Below are 22,725 nucleotides of genomic sequence, written 5' to 3'. Positions count from 1 at the left end.
AAAAATAGGTCTTCAAATTCTCTGGAACTAGCGTTACAGGAAAGAGTTAGTGTCGTAAGCTGCTGTGCAGGTGCTGGGACTCAAAATTGTGACCTCTGAAAGAGCACTCACCGTTCTTAACCATAGAGACATTTCCCCAGTCCCTGAACTTGCTTCTGAAATATTCTTCCAGTTTCACCAACCCACATATATTTCTGTATTTTCTAACAAAAAATCATTCTCATACTTAGTATTTTTGTACTTGTTCTGGTAGTGTGTGTGTGAGTGTGTGTGTGTGTGTGTGTGTGTGTACGAAATTTGTAGGTTTGAATATGTGAATACATGAATGAGTGCAAATAAAAAATTTATTTTAGCCGGGCGGTGGTGGCACACGCCTTTAATCCCAGCACTCGGGAGGCAGAGGCAGGTGGATCTCTGTGAGTTCGAGGCCAGCCTGGTCTACAAGAGCTAGTTCCAGGATAGGCTCTAAAAAAGCTGCAGAGAAACCCTGTCTCGAAAAACCAAAAAAAAAAAAAAAAGAAAAAAAATTTATTTTGGATGCACTATTCTGACTACTGAGTAAATTATCAAGGTGTCTGAAATTTCTGCCCATATTATAATTATTTTATGATTATTTTAAATTGATAAACAGAAAAATGTAATTAGTATATTTCCACAAAAAGCCGTTCATATTAAGAAATGTATTACATTAATTAATACATGTATTAAATTAATTAAGATTAGTATATTACCCTGATGTCATATCAGGTTTATTAACTATCTTGAATATGCTAACCTCACATAAAATTTATTATGAAAGAGCTCTTTTTCTATTACTTTTATTATGTCTTATCTCAATTATATTTTAAGTGGCTGAAAATAAACTAATTAAAATATAGTTTCCATAATGATAATTAATCCTTACATTTCTCTTAACATAGTAGTATGGATCCATGTCTTCCAAGGGCTCTGCCACCATTCCTTTGGGAAGGCTTCCATAGGCAAACGGAAGCTGTTTGCCAGCTTCCAAACAAGGGCTTGGCTTTAAATCTTCTTCTTCATGCTCTTCGTTGCATTTTTTCGCAACATGATTTTCTATGAGCTCAAGCGACTCTGCTGTAAAGGGGACAAGGCCCTTTGGCTCAGGGGAAGTCAACATTTTCAATTTTGCACCTGTGAAAGAAGAACAAGTATATAAAATCTGGTCACGTGTAAAGTCATTACATCAGTAAATTGTCTCCTGATCCTTGAACTCAGAGAGAAGCTCTGGGAGTGGGTCTGTCCCCTACCACTTCAGACCCAAGCAATGCTCCAGGGCCCTATCTGACGGCCTCAGTTACCACACTTGCTTTCTGCTGGATGTTGTAAGCCCTTCCAGTGATGTGATTTTGTTTTTGTTGCTATTTTTTCATTTTAGTGAAAGTTTTACCTGAGTCACTGCTCCACCCAGGACTATCAATCTGTTACTCCAGCTGACAACTTCAATGGGGCTTCTCCGGTTGATCTCTGCTTCCTCTTTTGAGCATTTGATTTGATTTAGTGATTCGCCAGTCTCTCTCTCCTACTATCTAATTATTCATATCCATCCACCCCTTGCTGATATTTGTTCTTTTAGTTTTCCATTCTTTTTTTTTTTTTTTTTTTGGTTTTTCGAGACAGGTTTTCCCTGTAGTTTCTAGAGCCTGTCCTGGAGCTAGCTCTTGTAGACCAGGCTGGCCTCGAACTCAGAGATCCGCCTGCCTCTGCCTCCCAAGTGCTGGGATTAAAGGCATGGGCCACCACCGCCCGGCCTAGTTTTCATTCTTATATACCTCCTAAACTCATCTCATTCAAAATCAAAAATAAGAATGCTATGGATCACTCTCTGAACCATAATGTAGTTGTGGTCTCCAAACTAAAATTTATAATTCAAGATACAAAAAATAGAGACACCCAAACTGAGTAGGTACATTTAGAGATATCATACCTCAATTTTATTGTGTTAAAAGGTTTTTATTTTATTTTTTAATTTTTTTAGAATTTTATTATACTTAGTATTATTCTGATTTGTAACTCCATTTAGTCTTTTCTGGGATTCTTTTAATTCTATAGATTTATTTTTATTTCCCTTTATCCACTGTAACAGAAAGGGATCTTTTGATGATTAAATATAATTATTTCCTGTGTGTGCACTACATGTAACCACCAATAGTTTTAATTTTTTTAATGGTCTTCATTGACACCGGGCCCTTTTGTTCTTGTGTTTAGATTTGGATTACTATTTTTGCCTTCATTCCTGCACATGAGTTATTGTTATCATTGTTGCCTTTTAGTTATGCAAATCAAAAACAAGAACCCTGCTCATCCTTGGAAGGTGCTTGTCTATTGAGATATATCTCCAGAGGTATGGTCAAATTTGACCATATTTTAAGCCTGATACCCTTAAAATGCTGCCTTTCTCCTATGTCATACAAATACTCTAGGTGAATCCACAGGCGTTACAGCACTCCCTGCATATCGATATCTATCAATTACAGTTATGAAATACTTTCTTCTCTTGGAAGTTTTTGTGGGAATTTCTCCAATAAAGCAACATAAAAAAGTTTTTATTTTTATTTTTGCTTTAAAATTATGGCAAATACTCTTTAATAGCTTGGTCATTTTTTGTATTTTTAAAGAGAAAGAAAAAGAAAGGGTAGAGTTGGGTAAGTGTGGAGGGTCTGGAAGGAGTTAGGAGAAGGGAAACCAAAGTATATTATATAAAAACTCTAATTAAAAATGCAGACAAGAGAAAATGCAATAAATAAATAAATAAATACAAAACCACAAATTTGTGAGTATAAGATTATTCATGACTTTTCTGTGTCATAAACCCCTCTCTGAATGACACACTTTTGTCATATTTTTCATTATGATCTTGAATACTGTTCAGTTACACAGCTGCCTGAAAACATCTATATCTGCCATCCTCTTATTGACATGCTTGAGTAAATGTCAGGTTTCAACTCTGCTGTTTGCCTATGTTAGTCCATCCTGTCAGACTTGGCAAGTCTTGTCCTTCAGTACACAACATCAATTCACTGCAAAGTCAGTGTTCCACCTATGAAACTTTTTCCTTGATGACACATACAAACGTGTTATTTAAAAGATGTATTTCTTCTCACTTCAGGTGTATGGAAGCTTGCTCTCCTACATGTACATGCTACATAGTGCCTGAGAAGGCCAGAAGAAGATCTTGGATTTCCTAAAATTAGAGTAATAGATGGCTGTGCACCTCCGTGTGGCTGATGGGAACTGAACCTGGCTGGGTCTTCTGAAAGAACCCCAGTGCTTTTAAACACGGAGCAACCTCTCCAGCCCACAAATGTGTTCATTTAATGTTTTGTGATAGTCTAGGTCTTATCAAAACCTTAGTACCAGAAGACCTATTTTCCAAGTCTTCCTCATTTGCCAGGACTATCTTTATAGTTTATTAAGGTCACAAGGACTAAAGTTTATATACTTAACAAATGCCACATTTTCTCTCGTCATATTTTGCCTCCCACTGGATAAATTCCTTTCAAAATAATTTTAGAAGATAGAAATCACATACAGCATTTTCACTTCAAATATTTTGTATATGAATGAATTACTACTGTGGCACATTACTTACCAACAAGGAGAGGGAAAAGATGCCATAATTAGTATTAGTGGTATAGTACTCACTGTAAGCATCACATTTCCAGTTTAAGCCAATGCTGAATGTATGACCGTGTAAACACAGCGGACAATCTCAGACTTCTAGAGAGAAGGTGTAAAGTGTGATTTATGTTGCAGGTAGTAGTTTTCTCTTGAAATTTTTATTATATAGTACTTAATAGGTTTTGTAAGATTACACTTAGCATTGGCATCTTTGTACATAACTGGTTTATTACTGGCTGGTGCTTACAATATTAAATGTTAATCACTATTACTGTATCATGATATGATACAGCTTGACCTCGTAAGGAATAACTGCAGCATCTTTTGTAATTTTAGTGTTTCTTTCTGCTGTCAAGTGTTATCTGTTATTGTTTTGCTATTTCTTAATCACTCCTTTTATTTATAAAGTGAGGAAGTAAATTTGAAGGGTGAATGATTGTAGAGTTCCATTATTTAGAATAAATGAATCAATAAATAAGAAACATGTCAAGGACTTTTGTTTTACATTCACATACACTGATAAAGTTTGTGCTTTAGATTTCTGCCACGAACTTTGCTTATTTAATAATAAAAATAAAATACTAAAATGTATAATAAAATAAAATTATAAAATGACTCAACACATAAAAACACGCATGAGAGAAAAATATTACAATATCATAGGCCTATAAGGATTTCTGCCAAAACTACTTTGACCAATGACTGTGATCCATTTATCCTCTTATTATTTTTTGTGACTTTTAAACTGATAACTTAGGCTGTGGTGGGAAAAGCTTGGTGGAAATAAATGAAACAAATAAAATCACAAAACCTGAAATTGGATAGATTGACATTCAAATTTAAAATTGTTCCTATTGTTTAAGGACATCTGAGTCAAGTTAATTATATATTTACATTTTATTTTTCAGTTATGCAACTCAGATTCCTCCTTGAATTAAAGATAAAATTATACACATTGACAAAAAGTCCCAGTACAGTAATGGACACATATTAGATAAGAAATCACTATGAATTTTTCTGAAATTTAATTTTTACTTTCATTTTACGTGTTTGAGCATTTAGCGAATCTGTGTATCTGTGTACCATATGCATGTATTTTCTGTGGATCTTTTGGGCCCTGGAACTCCTTGCAGCTGGAGTTATAGATGGCTCTTTGCCACATGATTCTGGGAATCAAATCTGGGTCCTTTGGAAGAGCAGTTGAGGAAATTAACAACTGAGCCATCTCTCCAGTTCCTTAAAAAGAACTTTCTTTGTGATAAAATTTGGAATGTGAATCAAATGTAATAGAATCATCAATACTGACTGTGTGTATAAGACTCGCAACTCCGTACAACATGTATCCAGCTGCAACAGCACAACAGGGAAGAGATAGGCTTGGTAAGAGAGAAAACTGCCAATGTGCCTTTCTTAACATCAATAACACTATTAATATCAAGTCAATACCAATTTCTCTTGCCAAAAAAGATAATATAACCCTAGCCTGTGATGACAGAAGATGGAGAGGGCATCCTCTTCTGTTCAGTATGGGTAAAATGGAGCAAAACCTTTTTGATTAAAATAAAAATGACTCTGCGGAGAGTTTGACTAACGGATGGACAATGTATCATAGTGACACAGAAAAGGCACAATGTGGAACCGCATTGCTTCAAAGCATTTCAAGTATTTCATATGAAAGGGAAACTAGGTTCCTGTATTATCACAGAGGAGGAACTAGAATTAATGAGCCAATAGAAGAACAGATTAGCTTTTAAGATTAAGTGTTTTCTAAAGTTGAATGAGTTGATGTGGGCATCATGCCTCAGCTTAAGTAGCAAGAGGAAGCATGCAATTATTGATAGTTGGGCGAGATGTTTGCAATGGATACAAACATTGATTGACAATGTCAATATCATATAATCTTGGAACAATCAAATGTTGAGATATTATTGATTTATTTTTTACTTTTGTACAGCACCACAGAATAAAAAGGTTAGCTGAGAGCAAAGGATTAGGAATTCAGAAAGCTGAACTTACAGCACCACCACACCCATCCTAAAATATTCTTATATGTATTGATTTTAGAAGCACATAGAAGGCTAGCCAATAGTTTTAAACCCATGTATATTAAAATTGCATTTATTAGCACTAAACATGAAGGAGATGATTCAAGCTCATTATACAATGCTGCCATTAATGGAAATAGTGTAGACACACTTTACTGACACCTCAAGATTCAATTTTCCAGTACACTTTCTTATTGCACAGTCCAGATATAACTTACCTTTTCTGTATGTTTTTTGATAAAAATAATACAATAATTCATTGTTTTATTATCTAACAGAGAACATCGGCAAAATTCTCAGTATTTGGGATCCTTCATATATATGCAACTTAAAATGCTACAAGATTAAATCAGATAAGAGAAACCTTGAGCCACCTTGTAGCCTTTACTGTGACTCATTGTCTCCCTCCTTGCAGCAACTTGTCCCCCATGACTCCTTTAGTGAATCAGACACTGAAAGAAACTATACCAGATTGTTGACTAGAGAAACGAATGGACAGCAGGCGTTTGTCTTTTATGCACTGCAAAACAATGCAAACATTTGTCAAATGGAACTGGCAGGCCTCTGACTTTTAGATGGTAGAGTGCAGACTGAATTATTAATCATTTAAACATAATTCAGTAAAAGCGTTTCTGTGGGAAATTTATATAATATGCTCCAGGCACTATGCTTTCTGTGGAGCTATCTTAATACAGCATCAATGCCTAAGAAAACAAAGATTAATAGTTAATCTGTCCATTAGATGGCCTTTCTAAAAAATTGAATAGCTAGAGTGAGCTTTGGGAGATAATAATAATATCACATTCAACTCACAGTTGCACTCTTGACAAGCTGCAGTTGTATAACATTTTAGATTGCTCATTAAAATGGAATCCTTTTCTCTGAGAATCAGAAAGGGTGTGAAGTATATTCTCCCAGAAAAAAAAAAACAAGTTATTGAATTTAAAATTAAATAAGGACAAATTTATCAAAATATTACAGTAACCATAATTATGGACACTCTTGCTGAATGACTATCATTTGGAGATAAAAATGTTAAATTATCTCATTTTCTTTCACAGTTTTCTTGTATCACTTTACAAAAGAGTGGGTGTGTCTTGGTCTCTCACGTGACTGCTGCATTATGGTACAGCTGGGTAATTGATAAAGACCAATGCTAATTCAGTTGTGCTTCGATCTACATTTGGGTGAGCTTAAATGAAACCCCGAATAAGGACAGGAGGACAAGAGGTTGCTATCATGCAATGCACTTGCACGGATTTGCACTGGGATTTAGGGAATTTGCAGTTCTGTCATGGTAGGAGATTCCCCGAACAAGTGTAAAGGAAGGAAGAACTAGATAACCTGGAGAACAGTTTACCTGGTTTCATATAGTTACCAGTAACGATGTGCTTGGGGGAAATCAACCAAATGTGTTTTATGTACAAATCTACATACATAAACATTAGAACAAGTACATGTATAGTATATGATGCTACAGATGACTGAAACCAGGTTCTAACAAAGGATTATGTGTTGGCAAAATGGATGAAATTCTTTTTCTTACTTTTTAAAGTGTGTGTCTGTGTATGTACCCGCATGCCTGTGTGTGATGTGTGTGCATTTGGTGTGTGTTCATGTGTTTGTGTGTGTGTGATGTATTTATGTGTCTGCACATGTGTGTGCAAGTGCTAGTGTGGGTGTGTATGGACGTCATAAGATGACGTTAGTTTTGCCTGAATGCATTCTGTGTACCACATGTGTACAGTAACCACAGAGGAAAGAAGAGGGCACTGACTCCCCTCGCATTGGAGTTACAGACTATTGTGAACTGCCATGTGGGTACTGGAAATTAAACCTGGGCTCTCTAGAACATCCCATTCCTATGCTCTTAACCACAGACCCATCTCTCCATTCCTGTATTATTATTATTTTAAAATAGCATTTATGCACTTGTAAATGATTATGAAATTTATAAAACACACTTCTTTTGTCTTTGATCTTAGACAAGGTACTTCACATCTTGATGTGTTGGTTTTCTCAACTACAAAGTGGAAATGATAAAAGTGAGAATAATTTTAACAATGGTAAGAAATGTAAAGCACTTAGGACAACACCTTTCAGGTGTTATACACTACCCTAGTTATTATATCCATTATTATTACTTTATCTTTTAAAGTGTAGTCTTTTATGCCTATTAATCTTTTTCAATCAAACAGTCATCTAATATATTGAAATTTATAAGGACAATATGCAGAAGAGAGTGTAAGTCCTTATGGGTAACCAATAATGTTGGTTACAATAAATTACAGTGATCAACTGCAATACAAAGACATTCTTGAAGAATTTCCAAAAGACAATGAGCTTTCTTCTACTTTATTTATATTACTTCTATGATTGGACTTTGATCATGTTACTATTTTCATAGTGTTTGCTTCTGTTTCCTCTTCTAACAATTGCCTCTAACTCATTACAATTGGATATGATAATGGAAATAACAGGCTATAAAAAGCAGCCTGTGATAGCCTGTGAAATGGTCAACCATATTATCAATGTTTTGACTCTTTATATTCCCTTCCTTCCTGTGTTCAACCACACCCAGTGCTTTATTATTTTCCTGTACTGAGCTCAACTTGAAATGGATGGAGGATGAGCCTGGTCTATATATAAATCACTGCATACATCTCTCTAGGTTTGAAGTTCCTAGTCATACTTAGAAAGAGCAAATGATACTGCAAGCATAATCTAAATTTGTCACAATTATGCCTTAATGGCTCTAAGTCTCAAGGGTAGAAAACCTTTCATGTGGGGATACTGAAAAAACCCAGCTGCTCAGACCTACAGCGAACAGGAAATGGTCACGTCCATCTGCTGGGACAGACTTTCTGCTTCCGAAGTTGGCTGCTGTTCAGTCCATCATTGCACACTTAGTTGGCACGCTTGTCTTCTTGTGGCTTCAGCTCCTTAGTGCTACTTCAACTTTCTTTATTTCAATTCTTGTACTTGCTCCTGAGAGCAAATACTTTATTTTGTTTTATTCTGTTTTTAACATAAGTCACTGCTGATACGCTTACAGCTCTTATTTTTCTTACGGTTCCTTGAAATTCAGCAAATTTTGGCTAATGCTTCCAACTTAACTTCCTGGACAATAATTAACCTAATCACACTGGGAACAAATGTGGTTCACATTTCCTGGCTTCATGTTTCCAGATTGCTTACATCTGTTATTCTTTATTTCTTTTGCCTTACTCAACTCTAACTTTATGGAACACATTATTGGAATAGAACATCTCATAGAGAACATTTGAAAATAAAGGAAGGTGTCTACAATAGAGTCTTATTCACTTTAAAGAACAAAATAATTTTTTGTACAAGTTCTCACTATAGCCCAGGTTGGCCTTGAAATTGATGTATTTCTATTTTAGGTTCCATAGGTCTGCTGTTGTTACATGTGTTTGCTACCAGGCTTGGCCCTTACCTTTTATTATTATACTGCAATATTTCTGGATACATTAAAGGTTTACAGCCTTTTCAAAAGACTGTTCATCAATTTAATAATCCTAAGTGACACTAAAATTAGTCATACTGTCATATATTTTATATATTATATTTTTAAGTTATACCCAATATTTGTACATACTTAATGAATGCAATACAGTGGTTTGATTTGTGTACAGTGGGTGCTTTGCTTTGGATCTTCATTTATGGAACATGTACATATAAGATGCTAAACACCAATCATGCATCAATGTGGCTAATATAGAATAAAGGAAATCAATAAGTTAAGGAGAATGGGGTACAGCCTTCTAAACAAATTATAACCAACTTTTGCCTTGTTCACCCTTGAAAATGATTAAGATTTCAAGAAGAGACCAAAATTATTCCAAATACTTATGAACCTGGATTGTATCAGTGGTCAAACTAGAGTGGACCCTTGAAAAAAATGAATCAATGCCTTTCTGATGTGAAAAATGTCACAGTCAGTGGTCATCATAAGCTTGCAAGTGTACAGCGTCAGATAGCAAGAACAAGAACAAAACCCCTCTAATTGCAATATTGCAAGAGCCATGAGGGTGAAAAGAGCACAGTGGGAGTGAACAGCAGGAAGAGATGTAGTCAGAGTTTAATAAAATCTTCTCAAGAACCTCTCAAAAATGCCATTATGATCTATGACTATGATAAAACAACAGATAATTTTTTTCTATCAATTTTACAATGCATATCTGGTTCTGTCTTAAATGTTCCTTTTTCTTCTCCATTATTAGTGATCTTTCATTCCCTGCCAGGGTTCCTGGAAAATGGGTTTAACCCAGTATTTTAAGTTGCTTGATTTATCTATAAGATAAATAAATAAATCTATAAGGAATATTCTCTAGGTGTTTATAACTTTTCCAATGCATTGTGAAATCACTAGAATCTCTGGGTCGTCCCTTATTGAAAAATGAACCCCATCAAAATGATCAAGTTGCGAAATAATCAGGTTTGTCTTAGAGTTCTGTTTGATAGATCCATTCTGTCAGATCCTTCACCAAAAATTCCTGGATTGTGATTACATGAGAGATCAGCCACTAACAAAAAGGTACCTTGTCGTTCCTCACAGGGAAACAAAGGTCTCAATTAGGCAAGCAGACTCTCTACTTAGGCTCTTGTAATCCTGGTACAACTGGGTGCTGTGAGATGGATGGCCTGACTGATGTCTATGGAAAGGAAATCCCAGAACTAGAAATATCTCTAGAATGCCGGAGAAGCTTTTACGTTCAGCTGAGTTTGTGTATCTCTCTGGTATCTTGATTCTGCTAATTTCCTATCCCCTTCACTGCTGCTTGCCTTCTCAGCGAAGGAAGTAAGCAATATGCTCTAAAACAATATTCTGTGACAAGGCGGATGAGTTTGAAATAGTCTTCGCAGCCTAAACCTCTAGTATATGCTCTGCCCTTGTTAACTTGACACGGGCACAAAGCCTTCAGCAATGTGCAGTCAATGGAAGGTTTCCAGTTCGTGTTTCAGAAAGCCTGTTGCCTCTGAGAGGACAAATCGAAAGTTTCGGCTTGTGCATTGTGGAATGGCACAGACCCATCAGCATTGCGGAAGAGAATATTAGCTCCTGAATGACGTCAGAAGTCTCCATGGCCTAACTATCAAGAAGGAAGAAACAGTGGTCCAAACCAGACCGGCTCAGAATATTTGGGTGGGGTGAATCTGACATGTACTGCAGACAAAAAGATACACTGATAACCATGCTCTACTCAAACGTCTTCCCACATCTCCACAGCACACATCACTAGATTTCTTCTTGTTTTCATCTCAATAAGCATACCAAATAAGACGGATCAACCATAAGCCAATGTCAGTGAACGAAATAACTAAGAACACCTGGGTATCCAGAAGATCACATTCTTTTCTCCTGTTTAGGACTCCACTTTCACTCAGCTGCAGTTCCTCCTTCTCTGAGTACTGGGTTGATGATGACCTGGTCAAAGTGGTACTCAGGTAACAGAAGATGTCGGACATTAAAGCCTTGAAGCTTGAAATTAAACACATGGAGACCTCCTCCATCTTACCCCATGACTAATATTTGACTAGTTTATTTGCCACTTTTCCTTTTCTTTCTATTCTCTCCACTTCTTTCTGGGGAGTCCTAATTTGCCTTCAAATTGAACAGCCAAAAGTTCTCAGTAGCTGGTGATAGTTTGAGTGTACCCCAGCTGTGGAAGAATGCTACCAACAGCATACTCTTTCATTTCCCACAAGGACCTGATTTAGATGATGAATTAAATGTCCACTCAATCACTTGGCCAACGATAAGCTACTCCAAAATCAGCTCACAAGGTTAAGCCAGCTTCAGTGGCATTCTCTGCCCCACAACTGCTCTTTTATTTTCTTAGAAACAATGAACGAAAAAAAAGGAATGTTGCAGTCAATGTTTTCTTTCTTATTCCTAATCACCCCTATTTTTTCAGTTTGATATCTAGAACAGAATCTGCAATAATGCAGCCAAGCAGAGCAGCTAAAATCTCCAGAGATTTTTAGGTTACCACCCATGCCTCTTCATGCATATTGCTATTTTGGGGAATTTAATGTGCTGAATGTAAATAATTAATCAGCAAACTTATGGGGATGCGGGAAAATCACCAAGAAACAAAGGTTTAGATTAGTTTGACAGAGAAGTGTCCTATACACCACTTGTACACATCTGCATATGGATATACATGGGACCATTTCCAAGAAACTTCCAAAAAGTTTTAGACCAGCAAGTAAGGATATAGAGCACAGCAAAGAATGACACAAATGAAGAATAAGGAAAAAGAAAACCACAGGGTTAGTGCATCAATTAAAGGTGGATGCTTAGATGCCAATTTCATGCAGCATAATATTATAAAACTATTTCTCATTTAATAGTTGTCAAACTATTTTGGATGAGTAGTATTAAGCATCAGACACTGGCAATGCATCAAGCTATTGCTCCGGTGCCATTTAAATAATTGGGCTTTTTTTTGAACAATGAGAATTATAAGTCTACCATAATATGTTAAACTAGGTTTACTCCAGACACAGGCATAGCTGAAAGTCAGAGGGAAGCAAGCATTGAATAGGTTATAAATTTTTGAGAATACAGGAAGCTAACTGCTAATCAATTTAGCCATTTAATGGTCAATTTAGACTGACATCTTCTTTGGTTGTGGCTGGCTCGCTGCACTTAGTGGATACATCGTAGCTTATATTTCATCTTCACTGCCTTCCAGGATGACTCGCAGCTGAACCCGCTGGTACATTCTTTCCTCTGGAATCTCTCTGACTAGAATCTATTTTCCCCACAGAGTATAGCCAAGTGATCATATTCAGTGCACCGATCTTTTCTCATTTTTAAATGGGGCTCTATGAAATATAAAATCATTGATTTTTGAAAGTAGATGCTTACAAGGAAAGATGATTGAAGTTAATAAGATTTTGAGAAGCCTGAATGAAATTAACATAATCAATAATTTTAATGGTGAAACTCTATAGAGACATAATGGAGACTTATCTCAGTGAACGGTCTTTGACTGGCATGTGCAGGGAGGCACTGTGACACGCTTGAGATCAGAGTATGCACTTCCTTTTTTCTTCACGGTAACACAATTTGCAGACAGTATGGATTGTTAAAATTTAGACATTGAAATGTCATACTGTGAAATTTTGAGACTAAAGGGTAACTTGACTGAGATTACTTCCGTTTGGTGTTTTCCTTTGCATTGATTCTGGACTGGTTACTGTAGGTACTGATGCTCAGTCTGTAACTTGTCTATTACAGACAATCCATCTTGCCTGACCTATGGACTTTGCCTCACCGTCTTAGGACCTACGCTTTTTGCAGCTGTTCTTTAACCAGGGCAAGTAATTTTAGCTTTAGATTCTACTTTTCAGTATAGCCCCTATTTCTGGCTCATTTCTTTCACTCTGACAGTTTCAACCAACTCACTTTCTTTTTCTATTTTTATAGATTATTTGGGAATCTCACATCAAGCTTCCTGATTGCACTCACCTCCCAATATTCCCTGGTTCAACCCTCTCTTCTGTCCCCTGCACCAAGTCCATTTTGAGTGACCCATATATTCACTGCAGCATGGTAAAATTCCTAGTGGCTAGCACCCAAGTGAGGATGAGTCTTTTTTCTCTCTGCATCCATCCCAAAAGTCATTAGATGAAGAGATTCATGCAGTAGCCAGAGTAAGGCAGGGCTAGTTCTCTTGCACCCACATCACCACATGCAGGGCAGTGCTCTGGACCCGTGAGAGACAGGTTCAAAGCTCAGTGCCCATGTCACCATTGACGCTGCCACGTGGCAGGATCAGTTTCGCACTGGCTGGTAATTGGATTCCCCAGCTCTCCAGCAAAGGGCGGGACCAGCTCTCCCACCAGGCAACATACGCTGAGGAAGTGTCATTTTGGGAAATTAAAACATTAATATTATTAACATTCTAATAATTATATAATTACAATACGTAATAATTAATAAATGACTTTTTGGAAGAATGTAAGAATACACTAATATATTTTTAAAGTTTGCTTTATAGTGAATTAACAATTACTTTAGGGTACAAGGCAATGCTAACACAGAATATATGCTGTGATAATTAAATCAAGCTAAGCAGCATATCCACCACTTCTTATAGGTGCTCATAGTAGGGAGAATGTTTACCATATAATCTTTTAGCAATTTCGAAATGTATATACACAGAAATATTTTTGATTGCAATTACTGTACCATAGGGCAAACCTTTGGAACATTCTTCCTGCCTTACTGAAATTTTAAATTTCACCAGCATCACCTCCTGCGACCCACGATCCCATCCTCAGGTCGTCGTCATATTCCGCTCTATGTCTACGAGCCAAATTATTTTAAATTCCACATTATCTTATCATTTTGTATTTTATTATTTCCCTTAGAATCCTGTTTTCTTATGAGAGACGAAAAAGGAACGAGCTGTATGGGACCAGAGGTAGGAAGAAACTGGGAGGAGTAGAAGAAGTGAAAATAGTAATCAGGATACATTAGGTGAGAAAAAAAAATCCATTTCAATGTAAAGAAAAAAATTCTTCATATAAATGACCCTAGAATATGGCTGGTTCTCAGTATCTATGTGTTAAACATTGAGGGATTCTACCAAGGATGGAGAAAAATTATTCACGAAAATCACTATCTATTGCTTTAAATTATATAAATATTTTCTCATTATGCTGTGAACAACACTGTATTTATATATGCTGTACATATAGCGGTAATATATTATATGTTGTATTATGCAGTGACCTTATATTATATGTTGTATGTATATGTATATATATATATATACAGTTGCACTATATAAGATATTGTATACACACAGTGCACTCTATTATATGTTGTACATATAGAGTGGCACACAGATGCACACACACACATGCTCGCTCTCTCTCTCTCTCTCTCTCTCTCTCTCTCTCTCTCTCTCTCACACACACACACACACACACACACACACACACACACACACACACATATACACCATGGCACACAATTACACGTTGACATATACATCAGCATTATATTATATGTTGTATATGTACAGCGACATTATATTAGATTTTGTATATATACAGCAGTATTATATTATATGCTGTATATTACATTGCCCCTATATTATATGTTGTATATATAGAGTGACACTATATTATATATTGTTTGTAGTCTAGGAATGACGTGATATATCATCTATAGATGGGGAAAGATGCATAGATAAATGAAAACATTACATGACTTGATATAAGAAATATAAAATTGTACAGATTTGCAAATCCTAAGGAGGTCCTAGAATCAATCTATGAATGGCAAGGTGACTAGATTTATTTTGTATTAGTTATGTTAATGTTGTATAATATATCCTAGGTTCATCCACAGTGCAATGAATAGTGCATGTAGGAACTGAAATCAGAATCTTTGATTGTCATCATGAACTTATTAATTGTACCATATTTACCACAGTAATGATACAGAAGCAGCCTGAGTATCTATCAATAGAAGACTAGATAAAGCAAATATATAAATTTCAGCCTGAAGAGGAAGAAAACTCAGTTATGTGTGCATCCATTCCTGTTTGATTATAATCCAGGTTTTTCTATGAATTGCAAACTACAAGGTCTAATACTTGAAGAAATGTCAGGAAATTCTAAAGTAAAGAGTCCATCACAGTTTTAAGAAAATATTCACCTTAGTCTGGCACTAGTTCTTTGTTTCTCAAGACAATGTTACTCTGTGTAGCCCTGGGTGCTGTGGAATAATTCTTTGGTATACTGTAAATATTTGTTACTTGAATTAGTTCAATAAAAAGCTGACAGGTTGGTAGACAGGCCAAGAAATATAGGTAGGACAACCAAACTAACAAGGCTGAAATGAAGAGAGTAAAGTCAGAAGAGCCGCCATCAGACACAGAGGAAGCAGGATATGTAGAAAATGAGGTAACAAGCCAGGGGCCAAATGGCAGAGGGTAGATAAGAAACGTAGGATAATTTAAATGTAAGAGTTAGCTAGCAATAGGCCTGAGCTAGCAGCCAATCATTTACATTTAATATTAAGTTTCTGAGCAGTTATTTGGAAGCATTGCTGGGATTAAAAAACTCTGCCTAGACCTGGCTGTACTGAAACTTACTCTATAAAACAGGATAGCTTCAAACTCAGAGATTCACCTGCCTCTGCCTTCTGAGTATTGGGAATCAAAGTGTGTTCCCCCATTACCCAGCTATAATGTGTCAATTTTATAATCAGAATAGATGGTCTTTGAATATGCTTTGTACAAAGGGAGGAGGGATTAATGTCACCCACAGTCTGAGTAGCAGAGTCAAGTTAATTATAAGAGCACACAGGACAAATCTTGAGACCATTACCAGTGCCAGATGTGGGATACTACCCTAAGAATTATTGCTCAGAAAGGTTCCAGAAACTCCTAAAGTAACATAGACTATATTACTCTTGATGGCACATTAGAATACATGATAGGAAACTATTGTTAAAAAAAAAAAAAACCACATACTTTGGTTGTAGAACACAGAAAAATCAATGTCAAAATGAAGTGAAAGCTTCCTCTCTGCCAAACAGAAGATGCTTGATAGGCAGCTGGTAGAGAAAGTCATTAGAAGTAGTCATGGTATCAAAGAAAATAACACTATTAGGAGGTGTGGCCTTGTTGGAGTAGGTGTCATCATGTTGGATGAAATGTGTCACTGTGGAGGCAGACTTTGAGATCTCATATATTCTCAAGTCACCTCCAGTGCCTCAACTGCCTCTAAACTCCAAAACCATGTCTGTCTGTATGCCACCATGACACATGGTAATGGACTGAACCTCTGAAAATGAAACCATCCCAACTAAATGCTTTTTATTTGTAAGAGGTTTTTTTTTTTCTTTAATAAAATCATGTCTTTTCATTGCAGTTGATACCCTAAAACAGAAGTCTTTCCCAGTGGTAGACTTTGAATGCTATAATTTTGACCTAACTGGCAAGATCTACCTACTGGTTCAATAGCCAGTAACAATTCTTTATGGTTAGATTATATCTGAGACTAGAGAGCTCCATGCCTAATGGGGAGATCATATACCCTAGGAGGACACTTGCTACTATTGTTTACTAGATAGATGTGATACAAAACTTTCTAAATATTGAATGATGTGACGATAGATAGGTGTTACTCTCATCCTGAATCAGAGAACTGGCTTGCTTTTCCAGCAAATAATATTGAACGCAGAGACCCAGGGTTGCTCAAGCTTCAGAGAGAATGAGTAAATAAACGGTGACTGACTATGACCATAATACTCCGAATATATTCTGTGTCACTTGAGAATAAATGACTAAATAAAACATCCACATCACCCCTTCCAAAGCTCAGGAACATCACAGAAGGGACAAAAAGAATGTTAGGGTCGGATGATATAGAACAGGACTGTAAGACTCCCTATGCTTATGAGAGGTTCACTAAAATCAGGAACTCTTTTTTTGTTTGTTTGTTTTTAGAGACAGTTTTTCTGTGGCTTTGGAACCTGTCCTGGAACTAGCTCTTGTAGACCAGGCTGGCCTCGAATTCACAGAGATCTGCCTGCCTCTGCCTCCAGAGCACTGGGATTGAAGGTGTGCGCCACCACCACCCAGCTGAAATCAGGAACTCTTAGCAGGTATAGTTTCCTGCGCTGGGGTTCACAAGACAGGGCTTGTAAACATTCAGTCACAGATGTTACATCCATCAGATGAAAATATTCTCCTCAACCTCAAAGAAGCCATCATTTACTGTTGTGTGTGAGAGATGTTACTTAGCTGATATCGTATCACCCGAGAAATATAGAAGAGGAAAAAGGTAGAGAAATTTAGAACTATTTCTACAAGTTAATTTCATGTAAAGAAAGATACTATTGTAGCTTAGAAACTATTGGGTCCTGATAGGTGCTGAGAAATGGGGAAGTCTTTTTATTTTTCTCCAGTGGTGTAGCTACTGGTGACTCCACCACGCTTCAGCAGATTGCCTCACAGGCTTCCTTACAGACAGAACCTTGGTTAAAGGTGTGAGTCAAAACACACACACACACACACACACACACACACACACACACAATTAAATAAAGATGTGACAATGATGGGAAGGAGAATTACAAGGAAGAGGGGAAATTGATGGGGAAAGGAAGAGGAGTTGTAATGGAAGGTGAGTATTCTCAAAATGGACTGTATATATTTAGGAAACTGTCAAAGACTAACTTTCTTTTTTTTTAAAAAATGGGGGGGGGAGAAAAATCCAATGAAAATTAAATATAAACTAGGATGCCTGGGTGATACACTGTGAACAAGTTTGTAAAAGATGGTGGGTTCAACACAGTGAACTTTCAAAACTATCCAGACGGTGGAATTAAGGGAGGACCCTGGGTACCAGAATGAAGGCCGCTTCACTTGATTAACGGCCACTTGAACTTCTCTATGCCAATTACATGGTTCCCTATAAAGGTCTTCCACTGAGATGGTGAAAACTCTCATTCCGCGCTTCTCTGGTCTACAAAACAAGTATGCTGGGAAAAGCCAAAAGCTTTCAGAAACAAATATTCTTACAAGCCTCGTCTGTCGGACCCTTGGCCAGAAGAAGCTGGCCAGATGCCACTTACGACCTCAAGGGGGAGGAATGCATTCTTGTCTCTGTTAGAGAAATACAAAGGGAGTCCAGTAATGAATGGAGCTTGCACAGTACCCCAGAACCCTGAGACCTTTTGGACAAGAGTTTTAGATGCCACTAGATCTACGAAATGCTCTTCTTAGAACCAGAACTGTGACATTTCCTGAAGGCTTGACAGCCTTTGGGAATTACCTCTTTACTTCTCTATACAATTCCCTAGTCCGTCTGATCGTCTAGGATCCATGAGTCCCCCAAAGCCTCTCTAGGTTTTCAAACATGAAAAAAACTAAACACAATGGATGCCCACCCTTCTCAAATTGGAGGGCAACAACAGGGAAACGTTTTAAACAACTTTGGCAAATGACCATAAATTAGTCTCTAATCTCACTTTGCATTGGGCAAAACCATAACTATAAAGGGCTATAAGGTCAGGAGAAGGTAGTGTCCGTGGGCCAGAGCCGAAGTTGCAACCTATAACTCTATCACCCAAGAAATACAGAAGAGGACCAAGGCAGAGAAAATGAGAAAAGATGGCATCATTGTGGACAGCCACTGGAGGGGAGAGGAGTAGTAGATAGTCTCACAGTGATTCACTCTGATATCAGCTCATGGAAAGAAAAGGTCACACTCACAGAAATACAACAACAATGAAAGAAATAGAAGCCATGAATTTGTGAGAGAGCAATGGGGTGGGGACAAAGGAATACAGTGAAAACTGGGGTAAACAAAAGGGTAAAATGAAGTAACTGTATTATAATTTCAAAAATTAAAAATGTGTTTTTTTAAAAGAATGTCTCTTTTGCACTAATGTTTCTGCCATAAGCTTTGAAGACAATGTTTAAGTGGTGGAGGAGACTTGGGGGTGAATCTCCGAGCACTGCTCTGCCATCTAGAGCTTATTCCAGTGAGGTCTAGAGTTGGGAACATTAGCATAATTTGTATCCAAAAAAAAAAAAAAAAGGTTGGGCAAAGGATTGACTCTACATTTCTACTCTGATGAGACATGACTTCACCTCACAGTATATATCAACTACCTTGTCCATGTCTTTAGCACATGAAAATCAGGAGACAGAATGTCCAGTTGCCAAGTGTTTACTTCTTCCTCCAGTTCTCCAGGTGAGACTGACAAGTGGCAATAGTGCACAGGTCCTCACCATGTTATCCAAGGCTTGCAAGCCTCTTTTCCTGAGCCGCATGGGCAATTTCAGTTGATGCTATTTTTTTTAAACACATCCACAAGTAAAGGGGAGGTTCATGGTACCCCTTGGTGTACTGCAAGGCTTAATGGATTTCTGTAGCTGAGGGTTTTATGCCTAAACTTGATTACACCCATATTAACGGCTATAGCAAATCAATTCCCCCACCATCTATTTACTATTCTTGATTATTTTAACCCAGAGAGCAAAAGTACACAGCAAAAGCAAAATTTTAAACTGAAAAGAGAAAAAGTCGGAATCCCCAAGGCTGTTAACAGTATGACTGGCTCTCATTTGCAAAGGGTGGACTCTCACAGGTCATAACACACTTCCAGGTTTACCCTTGCCGAGAGACATACTTGACTTTCACTCACTCTCATCTTTCTAGAAAGACGTCTCCAAAGACTCCCTTTCTCCATAGTACTGCACTTCAAATGAGACACACTAGTGAAGAAGACAAAAACACAGACAACCTCCTTGTGGAGCCAACAGTTACACATACGATTGCTTTCCAAAAACAAGCCGTATTGTCTGTATTCGTCCTTTGCAGAAATTTGTGATACATCATTTACAAAACAGGAGAACAAACTGCAATGAAGTTAAATATTACTAGCTAATTTTGTTATGCAAAATGAAAATAAAGCTTTATAGCTCTGCATCTCTAAAATTTCATGATAGGGATTCTAGTTCCATTATGGGGCAGTTAGTAACTCGGGAAGTTATTATTTATAGTAATGAAAGCAGGAGTCAGCCATAAAGTGAGAGGAGGGAGCCTATAGGGAAAGGAAGAGGGCCAGTTCTCCTCATGGGTCTTGGCTGTGTTGCTTGCACAAGTAGCAGTAGCTCTAGCCTTAGAGATAGCCATGGCAGGCATGGAGCCAGGACTGGGATCACCCCACAGCAGGGCCCTCCTACTGTTCTCTAAGTTCTCCCCAAAGTCCACCAAAATACTGCCACACTTGTATTTCAGACTTTCTTAGCCAGCATCTACAGGGCACATTGGCAGGGTCCATCAGCTGAGAATTCTGCATGGATTCAGCATCAGTACTGATCTGACACTGTCCCAGTTCCTGAAGATAACATGACCAGAATAGCATCAACACTCTAAAATGAAAACAGTCTCTGAAAGAATTTGGGAGACTAAAACAATACAATGAACAAAACATAAGCCACATTGAACCAAATACACTAAACTCCAAGCTGTTCAAAATAAAGACATCATTTTCAACAACATGTTTCTCCTCTATTACTGATGTTGCCACATCCAAAGTTCTACTCTTACATGCACAAAATTAGCGAAAATACAGAGACTAAATTCCTTAACAGTATAATTGAACTCACATAACCTCCCGTAACGACTATTTTAACCATCACATCTAGGGGGGTCTAGAAATTTTACTGTAACAGAGCATCTCTCGGCTTCAGTTTACCTGGCTGGGTGAGATAACTAACCACATATGCAGAGAAAATACCCACCTTGCAGCTGTTAGTCCTGATCTAGATTTTAACGCTCTTTCTGGTTCTCAAACATTTCCCAAAGATTGATCAGAGGGGTAGGCAGGTGGAGTGGGACATAAACGCAGGGCGCAGTCGTGAGCTGTCCACGTAGTGGAATTGTCACTACAAGAAAAAGAATGCACTTACTTCTTGCCAAATGATAATCTTCACTGGAGCCCCAGCAAGAGCCCCAGAAGCAAGGCTCCTGAGAGCTCTTTGCTCTCCTGGGCTTCTCTTTCTTCTCAGATCTCTGCTCAGGAGGTTTGTTGTGCTGTGCTCCCTATCTCCAGCTGCTGCAAGCTAGATACTCAGCCACCTGGGTGGTTCCACAGTCGCAGACCTAGAGACCACCTACAGACAGAAGCCCAACAAGCCTGGTAGCTGTTTTTGTTTCCTTTGCTTTTCCCCTCCCTTCTCTTGGCCACTCCCCCACCCTCTAGCCTGGCCAGCCTGTGACTCTAGAAGCCCAATAAGCGTGGGCGGGTGATATTGACAGAGACCCAGCTGCAGAGGCAGTAACAGTGGCTTTGCATCCTCCTGCAGCCTGGGAAGGAGCCAGTCAGACAAGTGGGAGTGGGATTTAGTGAAGAGAGAGGGAGAGAAAACACTGGGCAAGGACGTGAAGGAGTGAAGGATCCAAAGCCTGGGAGAAGAGCAAGAGCAGGGTGGGGCTGACTTGTGTTTGTGTGCCACTGGAGTGTGTGAACAGGGGGAAGAGACGGTAGAGGAGGAGAGCAAACTCAGGGTCCTGGCCTTCAGGAAACTTTCCCTGTCGTGCTTTGATTGGCAATAGAACATAATGCGCTAAATGTCAGATCTAATCTACATGTGAAGTGCAAAAAGACAAGATCTCCTGAGTAAATTGGGATTGTGGGACCTTGGGGGAAGAGGAGAGGCAGGGAGGGGAGCAGAGAAAAATGTAGAGCTCAATAAAAATCAATAAAAAAATAAAAACGTCAAAAAAAGGGAAAGACTTGATTGGAAGACTAAGAGCACCGTGTATTTCTGTCCCAGTCTGGTTAGTGGACTATGAAGTGCAGAAGAAAGTGTTATCTGTGTTTTAAAAATGTGGCATGCTCTACATCTTGGTTTGAGGGGTATAGGGAAGACGTTCTAGACTGTTTTTTTAATAATCAGGACAGAAATGGGAAGGTTTTAACATAGCATAGACTATTCATTGCATAATCTTATTTTGTTCATATTTATCATAACGTTCTATTCAAAACTTGATCAGCATACCTTATGAGTAAAAACATTTTATGGAATTTAACCCAGTACTATTGTCATACCTAAAAGATGAAAGTAGCACTTTTGCAATGCCAAATATCCATTTGATTTTATTCCTCAAATCTGGCACATGGATTTCCAGCTTCTCTTGCCCAAGTTTCATAGTGTCACAGCAGATACATTTCCTAGTGCTGATAGCTTGCCTTTGGACAGTCTTCCACTCTCACCAAAGTGACTTTGTGTGTCTTTTAGTACATTCATACATAAGGTAAGTCTAACAATGATGATTTAAAAATTCTCAGATATAGGCAAATACCATATGGAAAATTATTATTGTAGAAGCACATGTGTGCATGTGTGTGTGCTGTGTGTGTGTGTGTGTGTGTGTGTGTAAAGGGAGTTTGAATGGAATCATCCTATAATGGAGAGAAAATGCCTTTCTCAAGTATCATAAGCTTTCATAATGCACAGTGGCAGCTATG

At 37.7% G+C, this 22,725-nt stretch overlaps 1 protein-coding gene across 1 annotated transcript in view; it reads right to left on the bottom strand.

Annotated features, from left to right (window-relative positions):
* The window catches only part of Scn7a (sodium voltage-gated channel alpha subunit 7), a 66,201-nt gene extending 45,004 nt beyond the window's left edge, over positions 1 to 21,197 (bottom strand). The window contains exons 1-2 of the mRNA XM_038337285.1: positions 21,164 to 21,197; positions 905 to 1,152 (exon numbers count right to left, since the gene is read on the bottom strand). Of these exons, the coding sequence (XP_038193213.1) occupies positions 905 to 1,138 (234 nt within the window). The 5' untranslated portion in view covers positions 1,139 to 1,152; positions 21,164 to 21,197. The remainder of the gene's footprint in view (positions 1 to 904; positions 1,153 to 21,163) is intronic.
* Between the last annotated feature and the right edge of the window lie 1,528 nt (positions 21,198 to 22,725).

The sequence above is a fragment of the Arvicola amphibius genome, chromosome 7 (genome assembly GCF_903992535.2).
Source record: "Arvicola amphibius chromosome 7, mArvAmp1.2, whole genome shotgun sequence".
In the NCBI taxonomy this organism is placed as follows: domain Eukaryota; kingdom Metazoa; phylum Chordata; class Mammalia; order Rodentia; family Cricetidae; genus Arvicola; species Arvicola amphibius.
Note: the sequence above shows the minus strand (reverse complement) of the source record. Positions and strands in the feature narration are given on the sequence as shown.